The sequence below is a fragment of the Castanea sativa genome, chromosome 5, assembly GCF_040712315.1.
Source record: "Castanea sativa cultivar Marrone di Chiusa Pesio chromosome 5, ASM4071231v1".
Classification (NCBI taxonomy): domain Eukaryota; kingdom Viridiplantae; phylum Streptophyta; class Magnoliopsida; order Fagales; family Fagaceae; genus Castanea; species Castanea sativa.
In genome coordinates, this window is record NC_134017.1 from 30,171,306 (window position 1) to 30,181,467 (window position 10,162).

General features: G+C 35.1%; 2 protein-coding genes across 4 annotated transcripts; one reads left to right on the forward strand and one right to left on the reverse strand.

The window, feature by feature from the left end:
- The first annotated feature begins 4,346 nt into the window (after nt 1–4,346).
- Nucleotides 4,347–6,686, forward strand: LOC142637144 (major allergen Pru ar 1-like). The gene is made up of 2 exons (XM_075811425.1): nt 4,347–4,599; nt 6,287–6,686. The coding sequence occupies exons 1-2, from the start codon at nt 4,401–4,403 to the stop codon at nt 6,583–6,585; spliced, it is 498 nt and encodes a 165-aa protein (XP_075667540.1). The 5' UTR covers nt 4,347–4,400; the 3' UTR covers nt 6,586–6,686.
- A 1,870-nt stretch (nt 6,687–8,556) lies between these two features.
- On the reverse strand, nt 8,557–9,830 carry LOC142637495 (uncharacterized). 3 transcript variants are annotated; one of them, XR_012844659.1, is made up of 3 exons: nt 9,425–9,830; nt 9,158–9,295; nt 8,557–9,072 (listed from the first exon to the last, which is right to left on the reverse strand). XR_012844659.1 is itself a non-coding variant. In XM_075811768.1 (3 exons), exons 1-3 carry the CDS (start codon nt 9,666–9,668, stop codon nt 8,922–8,924), a joined length of 462 nt encoding a protein of 153 aa, XP_075667883.1. In that variant the 5' UTR covers nt 9,669–9,830; the 3' UTR covers nt 8,557–8,921. The 3 variants fall into 3 exon arrangements, 1 of the variants encoding a protein (XP_075667883.1); XM_075811768.1 differs by having other exon boundaries at nt 9,158–9,224; XR_012844660.1 differs by lacking the exon at nt 9,158–9,295.
- Between the last annotated feature and the right edge of the window lie 332 nt (nt 9,831–10,162).

Consider the following 10,162-nt stretch of genomic DNA (forward strand, 5'->3'; position numbering starts at 1 on the left):
TTTTTGTTCATCGCGTCCACACTACCTAACACCCTAAACATATTTAGGACACATTGAGTAGGACAAAGTCTAAATAGAGTTAAAAATTCCCTAGTAACTCTACCCATAGGAATCCTCATTCCTTCCTCAATAAAGGTTATCATTGGAATCACAACGGCTTCAGTAGGCCTTTTCTCATGCCATTCACCTATATTACAGTGTTGTATTGATATGTTACTAGGGATCCTATAGTAGCTCTTAAACATTTCTCTATGTTCAGGAGTGTCAACCAAATTAAAAAAAATCTACCCATGTGGGAAAGATAAAAGATAAAAGAGGAGAAAAATCTATGAATGCGAACGAAGAAGGAAGAATTTAAAAAAAAAAAAATAGTAATGATGTGCGCTTACAAAATTCGGAAAAGAATGGCTCCTCGAGCAAGTTATCTGGAGTGAGGAGTGTTTGTTCTAAAAAAGAAGAAATGGAGACAAGAGTTCCCTACCTCCTTGTATATATAGAGGGTGAAAAGGTGGTGACAGTTTTCCCGCTTTTTTGATGGAGGAATAAGGACCGTACGATGTTAATCTCACCATAGAACATGGGGGACAGCGAGCCACCTACAGCATTTATTGAGGCATTGTGGTTTTCGAAGCGTCAAAAGCGTGCTTCAATCAGTTGAAAGGACATTCTCACGTGGGATATTCTGGAAGCGTGGTATCAGAAGAAACGGTCTCAAGAAGACAAAACCTCTCTCTCTTGACTCAGGAACGGAGAGTGAGGTTTTGGGGGGCTATTGTGGGGGGACGAGGATCAAAGGTAGTTAATGGAGGTAGCAAGAGTAATTCTGAAGAGGGGAATTATATGGAGAGGACTTGTTTAACTAGTAAGGAGTATGGGATGATGCTGCTAATGACGATGCCAAGGATTCCTACTTGACCTCGGGAAGGCCGAGAATCCAGAATGAAGGAAACATGGTGCAACCCCCGGGGAGACAAAGGTAACTTGGTTCTGAACAAAGAAGATTAGAAAAAGGAAGGACAAGACAACCATCCCCTCCGCATTAAATACACTGCAACTACCTAATTGACCGTATTAATGGAGAACTGACCATGAATAGTGTCCATCACAGTTCATATTTTTTTGTAGAAACCTTCTAGCAAGATCTTGATGGGACAAGTATTAAGAAAATTTGATCTCAACCCTCCAAATGTAAGATCCATATGCATCCTTGCTAATTTATATAAAGCCAAGGAGCACCTGGATCAAAGGGAGGAGGAGGGGGAAAAAAGAGCGAAAGAAACAAAAACAAAAGGGAGTAAAACCATTCAGTTGTAGCTACATCCTCAGACTAAACTCGAGGACGAACACTTAGCTAATTTCAATGCAAATTCTAATTGAATACTTCCACTTCACATACCAAATTTAACCCTGATCTTCATTTCATCTTACACAACGGGTATTTCAGGGTTGACCTTGCATCCCATCTCTATAAATTAATTGTGTGAGTGAACTGTAGCATACTTAAAACTAGTCTTAATTAATTGATTTACTTTTTTCCCACCACAAAGGTAAATCACAATAATTTCCCTAATCAGGAAAATGTCAAAAACCACCCATATTGTTATTGACACTACACCTCTTGAGATTTTGATTTATACAATCAATAGCCCCTTATTACCATTTATCACCTTTATAAATAAAGTTAAAAGTCAGATTTTTCAAATTAAATTCTCATCTATAATAATCTCAAAATAATGTTTCTTGACCATATTGCTCATAAAATAAAATAAAATGTCGTACACAATATGTAAAACTCTCATTTTTGCAAAATCTGTGAGGGTAATTGATAGACTGCCGTACTCTCAATTGTTTTAGGAAAAGTTAATCCTTGAACTCAAACTACAATTTGTTGATTGTTTTTTGTGAAGACATGCACTTATCATAGCACCAAGGCCCGAACTCTTATTAGTTATTACATGATAAGAAATTCTTTAAAATATATATGTAAACTAAAAGTAATAACTACATTGTTAAATGAAATAAGTCACGTTTCAAGTAGTTTTTTCTAGAATTTGATCAACTTTCCTATCTTAGGATAATCATTTTCATACAAAATCTCAGTTTTTCATATACTTTCAGATTTCTTTAAATTGAACCATTACTGTAGCTTTGAGGGGCCGCAATACTTTAATGTCAAGAGGTACCAACAATATATATATTTTTATCACGAGCATAAAAATAAAAATGATCCTATATCTTGACATACAGATATTAAGATATGTCATATAGACGTCTAGAATCTGGCTAACTGATTCAGCAAAAAAAGGAATCTGGCTAACTGGTCCTATGAATTTGGCTCAATCTGTTTAAACTAAGTTGGGAAGCAGTGATAATGAAATTCTATCAAATCTACTAGTCAAATTCAAGGACCATTTACTTTGTTAAAAGAGCTCTTACGATCCACAATCCTAAAATTTAGGGGCCATTTGGTAGTGTAGTTCAAGCAATATTTTTTAGTTTTTAAACAACATTACACGTATTTTCATACACTTTTTCACTCATACATTTCTAAAAAATACAAACAACGTTACCAAACGAAAGTTCTTTAATGTCAAGAGGTTGTCACTTTGTTTATAATAGCTCTTTTGATCAACAATTCTGCTCGATCTTTATTAAACATTTTAGGAAATACATTAGTTTGCAGCACTAGCACACCATGCACGTAGAAATAGATTAAGAGCATTCTCATCAAAGATCTCAAAAAATTAAGCATTTGACATTTCAAAAACCTACTTTATCTATTTTAACAACTTATTACAATACACCTAACATCAAAAGTTCTATTTTTATACAACACACTAAAACAATATAAACAATACAATAAAATAATATATCCCACAACAATGTACAATACCCACATCCGGCCACAACCAATACCGCCTCAGTCACAGTAACCACACCTTAGCCACGATCAACCACTATCATAACCACGGTCAGCCACCATCACACCCCCAACCACCACAATCACAACAAATTGCAACCCACCACATCCAAAAAAATTAACCTCCTAAAACCACCATAATCAACACCCACAATAGCCTGCAAATCAGAACCCACCACTAAATCAATCAACCCACACCCATCTCTCAACCACCCTGATCAACCCACACCCAACACCCAAAGCCACCCCAATCAACCCACGAACCCAGCCACTGAAATAAAAAACCCACCGAAATCAATCAAAACCACTGAAATTAAAACTCACTAATATCAAATCGCAAAACCCACTGTAGCCCAACCATCGTAGCCCAGCTATCGTAGCCTAGTCACACCAAAATCAACCCATGATCCACGAACCACCATAGAGACCCACGATCCACGAAAATCCACCGCAGCCCAACCACACCCAGTATCGTATCCCAACCACAACAGAGACCCACGAACTCGAGACGCAGAGAGAAAGTGAAAGAGAGAGAGAGAGAGAGAGAGAGAGAGAGAGAGAGAAAATAATAAAAATAATAGTAGCTTGCTACAGTGAGGTGTTAGTAATAAAACCTTACTGTAGCAAGTTGCTAAAATTTTTAAGATTTGGCACCCTTGATAAAGATGAGTCTTTTTTTTATGATTTGAAGTGTTAAAAATGCTAAAAAATAGCATTTAACATTTTTAACACATTTGATGAGAATGCTCTAAGACACCAATTAATTTATGATATAGGCGGGGTTTGAATCTTAAAGACTTGATAACAAGAGATTGATTGATTGTTATTTATAATTAGATTAAGACACCAATTGGTTTATAGTGTAAATGAAGTTAGAATTTCAAATCCCTAATTCGACGAAAAAGAGAGACTTTATTAGTTGAGTTATCTGAACCACATTAGTTATTAGATATTCAAGTGTTGCTCTCTTTGACCAAAATTTAAGTTCTTGAATAAAAGTTAAGATGTTTGCTCATTTATACTGGACACATCCAATAAACAATTTAAGGACCTGGAACTCAACCTTTGGCTTCTCAGTCAAGAACGCCTACAGGGTTTTTTTTTTTTTTTTTTTTTTTTGGAGAAACGAACGCCTACAGTATAGTATAGTATATTGTATACCCACTTCTCCAACTCAAGCACCTCCCAACAAATGGGCCATCACCCAAGTTGACAGCAACCCAACTGAAGAGCATGTGTCGGTCCATAGAAGACATGCAAGGGGGCTACGTGTTTTTATTGTATTCCATCTTGTATTAGTGTGTTGGCAAGTTTTTAGGGAAAGGATACTAACCTTGCTGTACTGATTCATTTCTATACTCATAGTTTTATAGGTAATAGAATTCCTACCTGTTCTCAACCCAAAAAAAAAAAAAAAAATTTAATTAATAACCTCCTCTTCATTCTCCAATTCTCTTCAAACCATATCAATTAAGTTATCATGGGTGTTTTCACTTATGAAACTCAGGTCACCTCTTCCATCCCTCCAGCTAAGATGTTCAAAGCCTTTGTCCTTGATGTAGACCTGCTAGGAAGGCCCCTCCCAAATATAGTGCCACTGCCACAGGCCATTAAGAATGTCGAAGTTCTTGAAGGAGATGGAGGACCTGGAACCACTAAAAAGATTACTTTTGGCGTAGGTACTACTACGTACATTTATTCAAGTTTTATTTATTCTTTTACTGTTTTTGTGAATAAAATTTGCAAGAGTTTTTATTTTATTTTATTTACTATGAACAAACTTTTCCTCTAAATTAATTTGTAGGAATTTTCTCTAACTTATTATTCATATTGTATTATTCAAACAAGTTACATGATTTATTAAATATGGCATATGACTAAAAGTATATATAGATGATTTCATAATCTAGTGGGTTGAAAGAATTTTCCTCTCAGTTGGAAGGTTTTTATAATTTAGACGATGACCTTTTCAAGCTTACAATGTAAGGATTTAACAAATTAAATCCTATAGTTTCAAAATCAACTTATTAAACCTTAGCACATTTAATTGGAACCCTAGTTTTTGAGTTTTATTTAGGGTTGAAATTTTAATTTTTTTCCTTTTCAAATCTCGTTTTAAATTTATTACTCTTAAAACTATAAAGTTTAATTTGCTACCCAACGTTTAAAATATAATTTTCATTTTTTAAGGGTAAATTTTAATTTACCTCTCTGACGATTGGCATTGTGGGGGGTAAAAGGACCCAAGTGGGCATATGGGCCTTTGGGCTGTAACATGGAGGGCCGACCTGCTCCAGGGTTAAACTCTATGAGTTGGCCCATACGCCGAGGGTCCGACGATACAGCCGAGGACGAGCTTCTCCTCGGAAAAGCCCTAGAGAATTCAAAATTTCATTATGAAGGTCAAAGCACAACTCTAGAGAGACCAGTGGTTAAAAGGGGACAACCTGAATCTTCTAGATGCACCAGTATTAAAGAAAATATCAAGAATAAAGGCTGCCACCTCCGCATTAAAGGCTCTGCACCTACCTCCCTGGCCGCATTAATGGGGAGGTGACCCCTGAACAGTGAGGTGGAAACTTCTAGTCACTGTTCAAAAAGTATCAGGGAAGGAAGTATAAAAGGGGGGTAAAGGCCAAAGAAAAGGGGGATCGGAAAACTAAGAAAGAAATTAAGAACTTGTAATTTTGAAGGAAGAAAGAGAAATAATAAAGAAGTAGTCATCGGCTCGAGTCCGAGGAGATCCATTTGTCATTATCGTTCATTATTTACTTGTGTTTGCTTATAAAAGCCTGTTATCAAGCTCCTAGCATTTCTAACCTAGGTTTCAAGCCCACACTCTACAAATCTTATTGTTTAAGGCTCATTGGGCCTGAGCCCGTGATTGTCTTTGGGTCCAGGTGCAATTGTGCACTTACAGGCATGGTCACAATTTAGACCACAAACTTTAAACTCATACGTTTGAACTCTTAAAGTTAGAGTCAAAATGAATACGTGTTCCATCAAATTTAACCAAATTTCTATTTTTTTATACAAATAAATTTTCCTATTGTGATTTGATCCAATAATAACTTAGTCCCACAAGTATTTGGTAGTTACATTATGATTGATTCCTACGTACTTTGGATTAAAAACTATTAAAAGTATTTTGGGCGAAACCCTAAGCATCTCATTTTAGTCCAAACCTTAAACCTTAAGGATCAAATGTAACCATTGAAATTTTGTTTGTAAATAAATTCTGATGAACCAAACTATGAGATAAATTGTCTCTTTGTTTCCCATTATTTTTTTATTTCACTCAAGTTCTATTTGTGTATTTACTTCACATAAATAGCATTCATCTATGTTTTTCTTATATGCGCGCAGACAGTCAATTTAAATATTTAAAGCACACGATTGAAGGTATAGACAAAGAAAACTTCACATACAGCTACAGTGTGATTGAGGGTGATGCTCTGATGGATGCACTAAAGAAAATCTCTTACGAGATAAAGTTAATGCCATCCCCTACTGGAGGGTGCATTTGCAAGAGTACTTGTAAGTACCATACCAAAGGCGACATTGAGATTAAGGAAGACGAAATTAAGGGCAGCAAAGAAAGAGCCTCGGGATTGTTCAAGGTTGTTGAAAGCTACCTCTTGGCAAATCCTGATACCTACAACTAAAGTCTAAAGCCATCTCTCTTGATGTGTCTCTAATTACCCCTTTATCAGTTAGACTTAGATGTTGTATTCTTTCTTTTTCTTTTTCTCAGTGCAATCTTATGTCGGGCTTGATAATAAGTGTTTGCATGTGGTTTGATCATACTGGATGCATGAGTGAAATTGTATTAGTTCTAATATATATTGAAAATGATAGAATACTTGCAAATGTTGGTACAAATTGGTTTTGTTTGACAAGTTTTGTCAACAATTGATGCTTGGGTGAATACTATAAGATGTGTCACCAATAAATATATATAATGCGAAAAAAGGATTTAAACTTTGGGCGTTTTTTGAAAATACGTGTTAATTGGACTATAAGATTCTTGACACATAAAATGAATTCAAATATTTATTTATTGGACTGTTGAAATTCTGATCACATTCATTATCAGATCAATTTGTAAACATTTTGTACTAGAATTTATATTAGTAATTTTAGAATTTCCCTTTGTGAATTCCATATTCTCACATTTTGTGAAATTGTTTTTTTTTCCTTTGTAGATGAGGAGTTACATAGATTAAGGAATAATAAGCATATTACAAGAAAGAATAATGCTACTAGCCAATTACTTATCATTTGTTCATTATATGAAACTCTCACTCAAAACATCCTATAGCCGCGTTTTTAAAACATGGCTATAGCTCTTGAAAACGTGGCTATAGGACAATTTGGCCTATAGTCGCGTTCTTTTTAGCCACGTTTCAGCCGTGGCCTAAATCCCGTAACTATAAGCCTAAGGGTGCGGCTATAGGACAGGACCAATGGCCGCGTTTTTAGAAATGCGACTATAGGGCATACTCTAGCCGAGTTTAAAAACGCGGCAGTAGCCCTTTTGTTTTTTGTTTTTTTTAATTTGGCTATAGCCGCGTTTTTCTTTTTAAAAACGCAGCTATAGTTTTTTTTTTTCCTTGCCAGATGGCAAATGCATTGGATATATATATGTGTGTATTTATGCCACTTCTATAATTTGTGTTCTGTACTTTAACAACAATCCAGAAATAATATATGTACCACAATCAAGAGAATCAAACAAGAAACTAGCTGAACAACAAAACTTTAAGATGGACAACATGCAAGCCATAGCACAATGGACAACATTTCACAAGCATTCACACAAGCACAATACTATTGTCACACCCTACCCAATCAGTGCCTAGAGCACTTGAATCCTCAAATTTTCTGACCTATATATAAAATAAAATCTTCCCAACCACAACGATAATGAATTCTTCTGACCCAAAGGATGTTCCAACAAGAATAATCTACCAGAATTCAATAGAAATTAAAAAACAGTGCCACAGATTGTATTCTTCTAACTTGATGACTTCTATTCGAAAATTATATGCAATACATGCATAAATTAATAAGTTATGATATCATTAATAAGAATGTTGCCAATTAGATCGTAACCTTTATATAAAATGAAAAAATAAAAAGGGGAAAAGAAGCCATTTCTTTTACCTTCTCAACATATGAACGAACCATGTTTTCAATGTCTTGAACAATACTCTCTGGCCGTCCCTTTGGAAATAACAAAACGTCTCTAGTTTATAAAATTAATAAATAAAAATAAAACATTCAATGTGGATAAATCTAACTTAATAGGAGACAAAGGGGGACTTAAAGAAGTATACCTATAGCAACCTTTGTCAAACCAGGGAAATCTATCAGTGTTAAGTTGACAACTACCAAAACTTAATCCAGAATTTACCAGATAACGTTAAGGACTGCAAAAAATGCTTTACAAAATGTGTGCAAAAAATGAGCAAGAACCAATCTTGTAGAACAATCTAATCTTACAAGTTAATACCAAATAAGTTTCAGATCCTATCTTTATGTATACAACACAAGTTACCAGATACTCATGAAAATTAGAGGATCATGGGACTGTATAATCTCAGAATAATTTTTTCTTTAGCAAAGGCAAAGAAAAATAAAAAGCCTATTAAGCAAAGTAATAAATCTACCTGTTATTGATAATTACACAAGCATCCAATGAGTCTTAAATCCACAACCTCACCATCCACCTTACTCTTTACAAATAATATACCGATTATATCCTTTCTATCATTACCAACTTGTGATACATAGAAAAAATGGTTATGAACCCAAAAATTAACGTGTCAATTGAGACCCTTCATTTACGTACTTATCTTAAAGCCAATGAAACCTATAATTGGCACCAAAAAAGTCAGAAAAGAGTTCATTTTAGCTCACTGCACACAAATAATAAAAAGGACCCAATATCAAATATCTCTCTAACAACAACTCAAAAAAAAGAATCCCCAACAAAAAATCAAACAAAACCCAATACTGAAATCATAAATATAATACCCATAACGAGAAACAAAACCAAAATATTAACAAAAATTAGTACTTTCTCCACTGTTTTCATCCTTCTAGTGAGGCATTTCGCCACAATTGCATCGCATACTTCCTTGGCATACCTTCAAAATTAAAAAATACCAATCCAAATTACGAAGTTTCAACAACAAACAAACCAAAACGAAAAAAAGGGAAAAGCAAACAGACCTAGCGCCATCGGCATCGGAATCTCGTACAAAGGCAATCAAAGCATCGATTTGAAGTGCCAATTTATCTCAAGCAATGCAATAACAATAAACCGTTTCAAAACTTTCTATTCCAAACCTTAAGTAGTGTGTTTGGTTGCTGAGAAAACAAAAGAAAAGATAAAATTCTTTTTCTCCAAGCATTTCCTTGAAAAATTTTCTCTGAAACCAAACAGAGCTTAAATTAAAAAATTTAGAAATCTAAAATCACCAAAAAAAAAAAACTGACCTTCAAGCTGATCATTCTCGGAGAACTCCTTCTCGAGGACCCGATCGAACATTTTGGCTATGCTACCATCGCCGGAATCCAGTGCGGACAAGTTCAACAAGCTCCAATAGAACCTCTCCCTGATTTCCTTCTCAGATCTTGTGTTGCAACCGCAATTCCAATTCCCCATGGAAATCAAAATCACGATAAGGCAGTACCAAAATCCAAGCGTTCCACGCTTCTTCTTAGCTTCGAAAATCGCCATTTTTGGAACTCCACACAAAAAAAAAAATGAATAGTTCTGAGAAAATGTATAAAAATTTTCAATTCAAATACAATCAAGGTGAGAGTCCTTGTGCAGTGGAGGCCATGTGAGGGAGCAAGAGGTTGAGGGTGAGAGAAGAAAAGAAAAGAATAAGGGTGAGGCGGCTGAGGCATAAATAGGAAAATAGGCATAACTTTCTAAGTATATAATTAGTTGTTACGGTTCGCAAACTATATTTTTTTCTATCATCTCGAGTCTAAGAGACTCGATTTTGGGTCTATAAATCGAGTTTGAAGGTTGATTTTTTGGTCTAATTTCATCTGATGTGGCATATTTTTCACATGTGGCGTCTAGTTAGAAATCGAGCCTCAGAGACTCGATTTATATCTTATATCTATTATGCTTTTCACCTTATTTTTCTGCGTTTCACGTCTGGCTCTGATTCTTTCTTCCTCACTGCCTCTCCCTTGCTTCTTTCTTCCTCCTCCTGATCT

What these genes read in the sequence shown, in the direction of transcription:
- LOC142637144 (XM_075811425.1), top strand. Translation starts at nt 4,401, where the DNA reads ATGGGTGTTTTCACTTATGAAACTCAGGTCACCTCTTCCATCCCTCCA. An exon ending in AAAGATTACTTTTGGCGTAG is followed by an intron (nt 4,600 to 6,286) that starts GTACTACTACGT and finishes ATATGCGCGCAG; the next exon opens with ACAGTCAATTTAAATATTTA.
- LOC142637495 (XM_075811768.1), bottom strand. Translation starts at nt 9,668, where the DNA reads ATGGCGATTTTCGAAGCTAAGAAGAAGCGTGGAACGCTTGGATTTTGG. An exon ending in CGAGAATGATCAGCTTGAAG is followed by an intron (nt 9,225 to 9,424) that starts GTCAGTTTTTTT and finishes GCATTGCTTGAG; the next exon opens with ATAAATTGGCACTTCAAATC. An exon ending in TCCGATGCCGATGGCGCTAG is followed by an intron (nt 9,073 to 9,157) that starts GTCTGTTTGCTT and finishes TTAATTTTGAAG; the next exon opens with GTATGCCAAGGAAGTATGCG.